Below are 13,329 nucleotides of genomic sequence, written 5' to 3'. Positions count from 1 at the left end.
TAAGGAATCAGTAATTAGTAGGGTGGTGAGGAATTTATGCCCAATGAGTATGAGAAATCTTTAATTTTTGGTTAAAGGCCATGACAAAAATTCATAATGGGGAAAACAATCATTCATCAACAAATCTTTATTTAGCAGCTACTAGATGCCTTATAAAAAGTAATAGAAAAACTTGCTGAAACAATGATAGATTGAATTTACGGGCAAGTGAATGTCTAAAACTAAGTGATTGAAGAAAATTTCAAAACAAACCATCAACAGGACTATTGACCTGTGCATCTGTAGTAATCACGTATTTGACTACATCAGAGAATAAATCGATAGGGGGTGAGCCCGACTCCTTCATACAGATAGGAAGTTATGAGCTCATTCAAAATACTGGGCTTTTACAAAATCTGTTTCTTCATGTATGAAGGAAGAAAATGGGGGGGGGGGGAGCGCAGATTCCCTGAAGCACTGTATATCAAGCATTGTCCCAGATGATGCATTTATAATCCAATTTAAGCCTCTGAGAGGTAAAGATTATCCACTTTTTACAGATGAGGACGCCAAGGCTCAAAGAGTTCAAGCAACTTGCTACCCATTGCTCAGCTCTAAGTGTAGCTGCTAGAGCCAAATCCTGCTGTTTCTGGCTATATCAGTTCTTTCTGCTAACCACTCTTCTTCCCTCTCCCACCTCACCTAAGGCCACATCAAGCTTCAAAATTCCTGATTCTGTGTTTCCAAGATGCCTGCAGTTTTGAGTTTTGCTGCAAGGCCATGAAAATAGATGATTTATAAACAGGGTTCATTTACTCCAAAGTGTCCTTTTGGGAGGGGAATTACTGAACCAGTTCATTTCCGCTGGGATGGATGGGCACCAGCCCTAACCGTCACTCTTCCTAACAAAATTCTAAGCAGGTCCATTTGCTGGAATTGGCATAACATCCCTCACAACGTAGGAAGCCGTGAGGTCCAGGGAGCAAGCATGTTCAGGGGGAAAACAGAAGAGGAGGAAACCTGCAGCTATGAGGCAGCATCACTGCCAGAGGCAGGGACCAAAGGCTCCCATCTCCCCTGGACATTCATCATCTCCTGGGCCTCATGGAATGTCTCACATCCTCACCTAGAGAAAACTGTACCCAGAACAGAAGTTGTCCTGGTGACCTGTGGATGGCGCCCTGTTTCAAGGCAGACCTCCAAGTTAAACACTTGCTTTAAGAGGCTAAGTGGACAAAAACATAAGGACAAAATAGAGCGAGGGTAGCCTTAGACAGCACCTTTTGTCTGAGTTGTTATGAATCCAGAAGCTAGAAAAGATTTCTTGAGACCCAAAGGGTTGTCACAATACCCAGCAGAAGCACAGCCCAAGTGTCAGGAGAAAGGCCAGATCTGGGTGTAGAGAGCCCTTTGCCTCTCTCACCACCAACTATCGGCCAGGTAGGCAGATCCAAGAGGATGGCAGGTATTTTCTAGTAGGGACGAACTTTCAGATGGAGAATGGACCCAGGTGGACCCACAAAGCCAGTTTACCTCATAATTAAGTTAAAATAATGCTAGTTAGCAATGGAAATTTTTTTTCAAATTTTTAAAGTTTACAACCTAACAAAAATGATTTGAAGTAGAAAACACCACATTATAAGCATGCGATTAAACCACATGGTAAAATGAAGCCACATGTTTAAAATCAAAGAAACAAACAAGGTAGAAAGAAAAGTGACCTTAGACTTTGGTAACAAGTGCAAATGGAGACAAATTCCTCACTCTCACCTGCCTGTACCTACCCAGTCTTCAAGATCCAAAGCTGACTTTTAATAACTGACAAGCATCTCTTTTAAACTTCAGGACATTTACTGTGTGTGCCTCTTACTTGGGCCTCACACGACTGTGGGCCCCCAGATACCTTTAGTGTACTGAGATACACTGCCAAAGATGAAATTCTTTTTCTGCTCCACCAAAAAATAATGGTCATGAAAATTACCTTGGAAGTCACTGAAGGTCACTTCCGCAGGGCAGGTGAGGCACCCTGGAATCGATCACTTAGAAGAAGGGCTATAATCATCCCTTTTAGGTTTATAGTGGTAAAGGAGGCACGAACAGAGCCAGGAATGGGAGCAGGTAGGCAACAGCAAGAAGGGACGGGACGGGTGCTCTGGGTCCATGAAAACACAGACACATGAGCCTTCTAAGGCTCACAATGGGTTGGGTCCTGGAGGGGAGGAAGGACAACTCTGAGGGGTCATCACTTCTCTGCCCAGAACAGCGGCCAGATCAGAGATCTGTCCCGTCAGTGTACTTGGTGATCACTTGTCTAGACAGACTGTGTCTCTGTTCTTGGGTCCTAGTTATATCCAAAGTGCAATTCCACCACTGAGAATCATCCTCAGACTGAAGATGCTGCAATGGTTTGGGGCATTCATGAGCCCTGGAGGTCCCCTGGACACTTCCAGGGGCATAATTTTAGACTTGGACACCTTATTACTTTTAGAAATGCATGCCTCATCTTTCTGACAAGCCCTAAATCTCACGTTTCCTTCTGTGGCCCCCAATGTAGGGCCACCGGCATATGCTCAGTACTACTTGCTGATTTCTCACGTTCCCCTACTTGGTTCAACTGTCACCCCCACCCCCACGTCTCACCAGCAATAAGCTAAACTCTCTGAAGTGAAATAACACCGAAAAACAAAACATCTTTTTAACTCAAAATAGAAATTCTTTTCAAAGTGTCATTTCTGGAGAAGAAAGCCCTTCCATTTGTGCTGGCAGAAATGGGGTGATTTAAAAAAAAAATTAATATCAAATTTTTACTGCCTGTGAACCAAGTCTTTGGTTACCCTGGCAACACATTTCCTCTTGCCATTAATGTAGGACAAAGTGGATAGCTTTGGGTGAATCAGATAGATTTTTCTCCAATCATTTATCATGTCAACATGTTCCTTATACTCTACTGGACCAATTCTGATCTATTAATGACAGAGGGGGCAAAACATTAGCACCGAGTTATTCTTCACAAATAAGATGTTGCAACCAACATATCATAAACCATATGTTGAATTTAAACTTCAGTTTGCTTTCCCGCACTGGGGAGATTACATGTTAATCAAGTTACACTCGGTGATCAAGGGCACAGTTCTGTGTGATGACCTGTGACCACGCAGAGAATGAAAAGTTTAAATGCTCACAAAGGAAAGAAGCTGGCATACAATCTGGCATTAAGACATTTATTGACATGAATCCCCATTCTTGTCCTTTATCCACTTCCTTATACCTAATAAACTATCAAAGACCGGAAGAAAGAAGAAGAGAGAGGGAGAGAGGAGAGAGGACTGACTTGGCTACTAATTATGCCTTTATTTTTCAAATCCTGCAGCCCTATGAGGTTAGTGATTAGTATTCTCATCCTACAGAAGAGGAAACTGAGAAACACGAGATCCCAGCTCTCTATCACCTTGTATATTTCTGCATAGATGGATAGATGCCTATATAGGTCTGTCTATCTACACTGAGATATTATCCGTATCCCATAAAATTCATCCATTTAAGTGGTTTTTAGTATATTCACAGAGTTGTGCACATCACTACTACCTAATTCAAGAACATTTCATCACCCCCAAAAGAAACTCCATACCCAGTAAGTCATTTCCCCCTCCCCCCAGACCCTGGGAACCACTAATAGACTTTCTGCCTCTACAGATTTGCCTATTCTAGGAATCAAATAATGGGTGGTCTTTTGTGACTAGTGTCTTTCACTTAGCATCTCAAGGTTCCTCCATGCTGTAGCAGGTTATCAGGACTTTATTCCTTTTTATTGCTGAATAATATTCCATTGTGTGGATATACCACATCTTGCTTAACTCAGATTTAAAATGAGGCCATTTCTGCAGCTTATTGTTAAGCTGTATTTTAAATTAGGAAAGGTGACTGGTGTCCCTCTATTGGAACAGCCTCACAGGTCTTCCTGACTTTCCACTGAGCTCTGCAGAATCCTAGACCAGAGTGCTATGAAGAAAGCATGCTGCCTAGCTTGAGAACATTTGCACTATCCATCTACAATATTGTCCACGGGCCATGCCACATGCCCTGTGGAGCCTCCAGCTGATTAAAGGAGACAAAACAGAATGAGGCAAAACTGCAAGGAAACACAGCATACTCTACAAGCAGAGTCCCTGACCTTTAGGGACACTTTTCATGGGTAAAAAGGAAACCAAACAAGCAGCAAATGTTTACTGTCCTGAAAATAGATACAGCAGGGCCACCGATGAGTTAGGCTCTCCCCATTTCACCAGGAATGGTAAATTTTGGTCCTTCTGTAAGTTATGGTGGGAGGCAAATTAATTACTTGTTTTCGGCAATGGTCACTGCCAAGTGAATCATGAAGCAGTGTGTGTGCACATCGTGTGCGTGCGTGTGTGTGCACGTGTGGTTCCTATTTTCTGAGAACCGAGGGATGTGCCTTCTAATTGTGGTTCTTTTGCTGATCAGCCCCTGGGTCTCTGGCGCTCAGCGGCCTCACCTGTAAGCGGAGGGCGGGCGTAACTGCCCTCATCACTTTACAGGCCTGCTGCGAGGGGTAAATACTTACGAGATCATGTGCAAATGTTACACAAAAGCAGGATATTTTGGTGGCTCACTGTTCACCGGGGCAGAGACCATCTCAACTGAAACTACGAATATTATTTGATTTTTTTTCCCTTCCCTGATCCTCAAAAATATTTAGGTCCACAATTAAGTGGAAGGAGGCATGAATTCCTCTGAGCACAGGGAGAATGAGAAGAATGCAATTAGTCTTCTGCACAAACACAGCTTAGTCTTCTTGCTTGGCATTTATACGATATACACAGAACGAGAAAGGAGGGACTTCAGCGTTCAGTCTGTCTTTGCAAATTACATCTTCAATGGTGACAAAAAGATTATCCGTCATGTGCGTACCCTGGGATAGCCTATGTTTCCTCTCACTAGATAACAGGTTATTTAGCCTCAAACAAGACCTGCTCTCTGCTTATGGCTGTTACACAGAACATGCTTAAAATACTTACAGCAAAAGGAAGGAAGGGGACCAGGGCCTCCAATTTACAACATGAATTAGTTTTACGGGAACATCACAAACATCTGTCCCTGCGCTTAATGAAAAAGCAGTTTTAGTCCAAGAGTAAAAACAAAACAAAAAGCCACCGGGATTTAATCCATCAGAGAGTCAAGGGAGAGGATTTGCTGAATCACATTGTGATTTCATTTTCCACACTGCAGGGGTCCAGCAGGAGGGGTCTAAAGCAAGTCTGAATCCTGTCCTTTTGAAATCCATAGCTTCCAAGTTAACAGATAAAGACAGGCCAGTGTCACCCTGTAGGTATGAATGGAAAGGTGATAATGGGGCTGGAAGACTGGCCCTGGGCCACATTTGAGGGTCTCTCTCTTACATTGGGCGGTATTCAAATTGTGACAGACACTATCACACACATCCTTCCAGGAAGAACGCCAGTGGCCCAGTAAACACTCCATCACAAAAAGATGTGTGCCACCAGCTTTTCTGGAAAGACAGGAGGATTGATTTCCTGGGGGTGGTGACCAGAAAGAAAAGACCAGGAGCCCCGCCCTCCTCTACCGAGTATGAATGCAGACACACAACTTTCCTTTGTCTCTGGCCTCCTGGTGTGCAGACGGCCAGGTGCCTGCTCAGGGCAGCACTGTCTGCAGAGGGAAGGAGCCAACGCCTGAGAGCACTGGTCTTGAAGGAATCAGGCGAGCGCTCAGTAAACACTGAGGTCCCTGGGGAAGCGAGTTGTGCAAGAGAATGGACAGGCTAAGAGAAGTCAGGTCCACCCTCGGTCTGCAGATGGAACAGCCCGAGGCAGGGAGGGAAGCGGACATGGACAGGCCTTTTTCCTTTACCCTCCAGACTTTTGTGTCCAGCTTGACATTTGCTTTTTTTTTCTTCCTGTACTACCTTCATTTTGGAACTATTTTGTTGCTGCTTTCTTCCTTTGAAAAGTTGGCAGGTAACCACCTGCACCCAGGAACGGAAGTGTGTTGGAGTCAGAGATCTCCTAGGACCATCCATCAAAGATGGAAGGAAACTCACACCAAAGGGGTGCCCCCAACGTCTACTGACATCTGTGACCTACATCTGAAGCCTCATGTAGCTTCCTGTTTCCATTGGGCTGATAAAGCCAGAGGGAGCAGAGTGGGGGAGGGGAGGGAAGTAAGGAGGGGGAGGCGCACAGTTGCTTCAGAGAAGAGTTTAGAGGGTGGAGGTGGAGATGGAAGGCTATTGGCAAACTCCACTATCTCACACAAACCTGCTTCTGGCCTTCTTAATTAGGAGTCAGGTTGTAAACATCTTCAGAACACTCCTGAATTTATAGGTGAGTTAGCTTAAGCTCTAAAAATGTGCCATCTATAGCAAAATGTCTCTCAAAAACAAAACTGAAAGCAAGCTCATGATAAATAGAAACTACAATCTGAGAGTGTGCTATGTGTTGAGTATTACATGCCAGTTTCCAGAAAAAAAAGAACTGCTGGCTTTAAACCCCTTAGATCCAAGAAAGGAGAATTATGGAACTCAGATCCTTAGAACCAAAGAGACTTCAGGAGTTAAGTGGTCCAGGTCTTGGATTTACATACATATTTTTAATATTTGTATTTAAAGAAAAACTAAGGCTCACAGGAGTTGAGTGAGTTGCCCAAGGTCACAGCTGTGAATTTCAGAGCCAAGAAGCTAAATGACTTGTCCAAAATGACTCAGGAATTAGTGACACAGCTGAGCCTGGAGCTGCATGATCACTGCCCAGGGACCTTTCTCCCTCACAAAGCTCCCTCAGGTGTCTGGTGGCTTCTCAGGGCAAACCACACAGAGAGAAGCAGCCTTAGGACACCTCCGACGCTTAGGAAGGGTCCGGTGAAAGACACACCAGAGCTTCAGACCTCACCGGGATGATACGCGTGTAAGCTTTCAGGTTTACTGGAATGCCCTCCCCACCCCAAAGGATACATCCACATCAGATCTCTGGAACCCGTAAATCTTTGGGAAAAGGGTCTTTGCAGATGTAGTTAAGCTAAGGACCCTGAGATGAGGGAACCACCCTGGATGACCCCGGTGGATCTTAATCCAATGACAAGCCGAGAGAAAGGCAGAGGGAGGTTTGGCACAGAGAGAAGAGGGGACGCAGAGGCAAAGGCCTCGCAAAGATGGAGGCAGAGATCGGGTCGCGCAGCCACAGGCACCAGAAGCTGTTGAGGCAAGGGAGATTCTCTCCTAGAGCCTTCAGAGGGAACATGGCCCTGCCAACACCTCAGTTTGGGACTTGAGGCCTCCAGAGCTGTGAGAGAATAAGTTTCTGTGGTTTTAAGATACCACTGTTACAGAAGACACAGGGAACTAACAATATATTTATGATCTCCATGGGTAAAATCAATCCAAAAAACAACAAAATCAAAGATCAAAAAAATGGTTAAGCAAAAAGGGGTCTAGCTACATAATGGAATATTACTCAGCCTTAAGAAGGAAGGAAACACTGGCACATGCTACAACATGGATGAACCTTGAGGATATTATTTTAAGTGAAATAAGCCCATCCACCAAAAAATTACAAAAACTGTATGATTCCATTTATATGAGATACTTAGAGTAGTCAAATTCATAGACAGAAAATAGAAGGTCATTGCGTGGAGCTGGAGGGTAGGGGGATGGGAACATATTGTTTAATAAGTACAGGGTTTCAGTTTTAGAAGAGATAACAAATAATGGAGATGGATGGTGGTGATAGCTTCACATTATGAATATATTTAATACACTGAACTGTTGTACACTTAAAAATGGTTAAGATGATATATTTTATGTTAGGTGGATTTTACCACAATTTTTAAAATGGGAAAAAAAAAAAACCCAAAGCAAGGATTACAGTATTTACAGGTCCAGAATCATCATGCTTCACCCACAGAGAACAAAGGCAGCGGGAGGAGGCCACAGCGGGAGGAGGCCAGTCCGGTTTTGTATTGGGAGCTGAGCCAGACTGACTCACGAGCTGTCACATGTCTGCATGCTCACTGTGCAGGACATTTTTCTAGATCGCACGCCCAACTGCGGGGGATGTCATGCCCACTGGGTGGGCCCTGAATCTGCCTGGAACCCCACGGGAAACTGCCCCCGGCAGCCCCACCTCTGTGGGCCTGTGCGGAAGGCATCCAAGCCCTCATCCTCTCCAAGGGTCCCACAGGAGGTGAAGCCAGGAGCCAATCGGGTGAGGGGCCCTCCCAGTCGTGGTGAGCACTGCAAAACTCCAGCCTCCAGGGAGAACCAGAGTAAGCAGATGTGTCTTCAAAAAGGGAAGGTTCTTGGCTCTATAGTTTTATTTCAGAGATTCCCTCCCACAGCTGTTGAACTAAATCTGAAGGTAATAAACACCCCCCCCCACCAGCCCTTTTGTCTCCCCAACTCTTTTGGGGGGACACAGTTCCCCCAAAGTTGGATAAGGAGACAGCTGCTTCATAGTTGGATAAGGAGACAGCTGCTTCAATCCGCACCTTCCACAAACGTGGGGGCTCCAAGCTAAGGGCTGGGTTCACTGTCTTCCTGCCTCTCATGCTGCAGCGGAACATCTGGGAGATAGTTCTGGTGTGTTATTATTGTTTCATTTACTTATTATTGAATTAGAATCAATACACAATATTATATTAGTTTCAGGTGTACAACAGAGATGTGGTATTTTATATATTATGAAATGATCACCGTGGTAAATCTAAGTCCCATCTTATTGTTGTTTTAAAATGAAATTTCCCAGTTGCTCCCAACTCAACAGGTTTATTTCAGCCCCGTGAAGCAGATCAAACTTGGCAAGCCCAAAGGAATGTTTTTGGGCCCCACTCATGGCTCCTCCTGAGAGCAGCGCTCTGGGGCTCCGTGGAGGGATGAGGGGCACATGTGGGGGACAGGGGAGGACCACTGCATTTTGTGTCTTGTGATAAGACTACAGGACTTTAAGCTGCCCTCTGGATGGGTCCCAACCATCTTCTCCAATAGCCTCCTAGGGATATGCTTCACCCTGGGCCCCAAACTCAGCTGTGATGTGCACCTGGGCTCACAGTGAAAGCTTTACTGCAAAGGACATGAAAACTCCTCCCCACTCAACTGTGTGTCGGGGGGTGGGAGTCCACCTTTCAGGTTTGACGCCAGCCAGTGTCCCCACAGTTGGGTGTCCAGAGCTCTGCAGGAGTCTTCTAACTGGCCGCCCTGTCTCCACTCTCACTCCTTTTCCATCCATTTCTTTAAAACTTTGAAGTAAAATTCACATAATATAAAATTAATCATGGTGGGGGGAGGGTATAGCTCAGTGTAGGAGCACATGCTTAGCATGTACAAGGTCCTCGGTTCAATCCTCAGTACTTCCATTTAAAATGAAAATTAAAAAAAATTAATCATTTTAAGACAAACAATTCCATGACATTTAGGACATTCTAAAGGTTGTACAACCACCACCTCTATCTGGTTCCACAACATTTTCGTGGCCCCAAGTAGGTACCAATAAGCAGTTACTGCCCATCCCTACTCCTTCCCCCCAACTCCAGGCAACCACCAATCTGCGTTCTCTCTCTACAAAGCCACCGGTTCTGGCTATTTTGTCTAAATGGAATCATACAGTAGGTGGCCTTTTATGACTGGTTTTTTCCACTTGGCATAATGTTTTCAAGGTTCATCCATGTTGTAGCATGTGTCAGAATTCCTTTTTAAGGCTGAATGATATTCCATTGTTTGTATATATACTACATGGTGTTCATCCATCCATCCATGGACTCTTGGGTTGTTTCCACCTTCTGCCTGGTGTGGGCAGAGCTGCTGTGAACATGGGGGGGGCACATGCGTGTGAGGACTCCCACCCACTCTTCACATAACAAGCTGATCAAATCACATGCCACTCCAGCTACAATCACATCAATGGCTTCCTACCATTCTTAGGGTAAAGCCAACCTCCTGAATGTCACTTTAGAGGTCCTCATGCTCTTGCCAGCATCATTTTTCTCATGTGTGCTTCTGCCCAACTGACTTTATTTCTTTGGTGTGCTCTGCTCGGCCTTGCCTCTGAGCCTCTGCAGTTGCTGTTCCTTGTTCCTGAAACACCCTTCCACTGTGTCAGAAGTAACTGCATTGACAACACTCACTTCTCATCTCCCAAACCTAATTAGCTGGACTAGGTCCCGGCACATCGCCAACCCTGGCCCATCTGCACTTCATGGACAGAAGGGCATCACAGAACTTGCTGTGGGATAAGGAAGGCAACACTGGACTTTGTGAAATCCCTCAGAAACTGCCCAGAGACAAAGTGGGGGCCTCTCGGATTCACGCCCTGCGTCCCTAAAACACACCCTGCTGGGAAGTCTGAACGTGGTTATGAGGATTCAGTGCCCTGGTGTCTGCTGAAGCGATGTGACATGTTGCTCAACCAGCTGGTCACCTTCCCAGGATTCCACTGGGCGTCCTGACTCATCTCTGCTCAGTACACGTCCTCCGCCCTGAAACGTGGGACGGTGTGGGGCAATCTTTACTTTCTCCATCGGACTGGGTTGACACGCCACTGGCCTGTGAGAAGCCGGGCAGTGGCTCTCTGAACTCCGGCCCCCAACTTCCACAGACGGCCCCGCCCCAGAGAAGTGCAGCTCGGCCCAGGGGCAGAGGCCGGTGGGGCCGCTGCCGAGGAGGCAGGAAGCAGGCGCCCGCGAGGCCGTCACGCCTGAACTCGACAGGCTTCAGCTCAGCCTGGGCCCCAGGATGTTCTGGGTCCCACAGGATGCGGTTTTCCGCGGGTGGGGATGTCTACGCCCCGCCTTTCACTACTCTTTTCTTAACCTCAGTCTGTACACGCCCTGAGTCTGTACTCTCCCAGGTGCACACGCACACATGGACGCGCAGGCGCACGTACGCACGTGTGCAGGCACACATGGACACACAGCGCACATACGCACGTGTACACGCACACATGGACACGCAGGCACGTATGCACATACGTACACACGCACGCACACGGCTCTGGCATGGTCTTCATTTCCTGCTTCCTGACTTACCAACACAGAACAGTTTAGTATAACCTTCCCTTCATCTTAATTCCTGTCAGACCCCCTACCATTCTTTTTTTCCCTTCAAATTCTCTGTCATTCCAATTCCCACGCTGAAACTGCCTGACAAGACAGGGCGACACCTTAGTTCCCTCAGCGATTAGTCATCTCCTGCTACTTTCTTTCCTCCGCGTGTGAGGAAGAAGTTGGGAAAAATGGAAAAAGAGGCCCTCGTGTGTTTCTGAGGGCCTTGAGGAAAAGGACGGTGGCTTTGCGGCGAGCCTGTCTGTCACTTACCTCCAGGACTTTCCCTGTGATGAACTGGTGACAGGCCTCACACTTCACCCCGAAGAGCCCTTGGTAGTCCTTCTCGCAGTACGGAGCGCCATCCCTGCAGGACAAGAGAGCGTTCAGCTCCTGGAGGAGGCCGAGCGTAGGAAAGACACCCAAACCACGATCCTCTCAGCCCTTTCCCACAGAATGGCAGCAGGACGTATTTCTCTCCCTCCAGCATTCACGGGCCTGGAGCCCTGGTCTCAGGATCAAAACCCACAAAGCCAAGTGGTTCAGAACGAGCACTGAGGTTCCCCAAGCCACTTGCAAGTAACAGCTAAGTCACCACATGGTGACTGCTGCTGATTCCTAGGTTGTCTCGGACTTAACTAACGAGCAAAAGCCTGGAGTCACTCTCTTGCACTCCCAGGCCAGACGGGCTTCAGATGTGGCCCAGTGTTCCTCTTCCTTGTCCCCCACCACCTCCTTGATCTCACATGCCTGAGCCTCCCAACAGCATGGAGATGCCATCTCCTCAGCCCTCAGGGGCCCTGGAGAGCCCAGGGCCTTTCATCCAGCCTCCTGCAAACTCCTTCATTTACTTCAGGATGTAACAGGGAAGAACAAATCTGACTCCATATTAGATCTGTACCTTTAGCTCTAACCCTGTGCTCTGTTTCCTGGGCTTAGTCATGCTGATTCTGCACCTTTTGTAAAAGAATGTTGCCTATAGCTTGAAATATACAGGATGGGCCATTCTCAAGGCTCTGACCTTTAAGGGTATAATACTTTTCCATTCATATGGAGATAAAAAGTTGCAGAACAGAGAATATTTGTCTTGTTGGAGGTTTACAGGAACATCCTGATCTGATGATCTACATGGACAGCTGCAAGGATTCCGATACCAAGAAGTTTGCAACAACCAACCACACCCCCTCTTCTTTTTCATATAAAAGGAGCCTGGATTCTGACTTGAGTAAGAAGGTTATCCAGGACATCAGTCTGCCATCTTCCCAGTCTGCAGGCTTTCCAAACAGAGTTGTTATGCCTGCCCCAACACCTCATCTCCAGACTTACTGGCCTGTCACATGGTGAGCAGAACAAGTAAAAAGGTAAAAAGGATGCAGTAAAAATTTCATTTTCTATGTGCGCCGTTGCACAGAAAAGTTAGAACGCAGCCCGGTTACCTACCGCTGCACGGCCATCAGTGTCAGTTTAAAAGCTGAGCATTTTTCCTTCTGACTTTGGCTGTGCATTAGAATCACCTGTGGAGTGTCTCCTTTCCAATACCAGTGTTTGCTTCATCCCCGACCTGCAGAATTAGATTTCTAGGGAGTCGGGCCCAAGCTACTTCCTTTGTTTGTTTGACTATATTCCTATGTTAAATTCAGTTACTTTGTTTTGAATAGGTGATATATTTACCTGATTGGAGAACGTTTTTTAAAGTGGGGGAAAATGTTCCCTCATTGCCACTGGACTCTCCCTGCTCCCCCCTCCCATGCTCATTCTTTCCCCCTTAAGTTAAAAGGTAACCACTGTAACTGGTTTCTCCAGGTTACATGGAACAAAAAATAAAAATGCCACCTACTCTAGTGAACTCATTCCCCCTGGTAAGCTGTTTTGTGTATGGGTCCTAATGAGCTCTGTGGGTTTTTTTAGGGGGGTGGGGTGGGGTCTACAAATATGTCCGAGACCTGGAAAGAGGACAAAGGTTTACTAATTCCAAATAAGAAGAGAGAAAAAAAAAAAGAGCCACAGTAAAATTACTAAAGGCTTAATCAGTTACAACATACAGCCTTACCGTTGTGTCAGCTTCGCTCACTGTTAACGATAGGCAATGACTGACATGGCATTAAATTTAGAGCAGGCCAACTGTGGCAACCAGAGAAGAATAGAATAAAATTCTTTTCTAAAGTTTTATAGGAAAAAGTTCATATTGATTGTGGGATGGGACTGTTTTTCCTGACGCCTGCTTGGATGGGGTGGGGTCTCCAAGCAGGCGCAGGCGCAGGGCCTGCAGAGGGCCCGCCACGG

General features: G+C 46.3%; 1 protein-coding gene across 11 annotated transcripts in view; it reads right to left on the bottom strand.

Annotated features, from left to right (window-relative positions):
* ABLIM1 (actin binding LIM protein 1) overlaps positions 1 to 13,329 on the bottom strand; it is a 282,459-nt gene that overhangs the window by 85,268 nt on the left and 183,862 nt on the right. For all 11 annotated transcript variants that reach the window (XM_074373568.1, XM_074373565.1, XM_074373566.1 and 8 more), the window contains exon 6: positions 11,320 to 11,413. In XM_074373568.1, the coding sequence (XP_074229669.1) occupies positions 11,320 to 11,413 (94 nt within the window). The remainder of the gene's footprint in view (positions 1 to 11,319; positions 11,414 to 13,329) is intronic.

The sequence above is a fragment of the Camelus bactrianus genome, chromosome 11, assembly GCF_048773025.1.
Source record: "Camelus bactrianus isolate YW-2024 breed Bactrian camel chromosome 11, ASM4877302v1, whole genome shotgun sequence".
NCBI lineage: Eukaryota > Metazoa > Chordata > Mammalia > Artiodactyla > Camelidae > Camelus > Camelus bactrianus.
The sequence above is the reverse complement of the archived record's forward strand: the minus strand, read 5'-3'. Positions and strand labels throughout refer to the sequence as shown.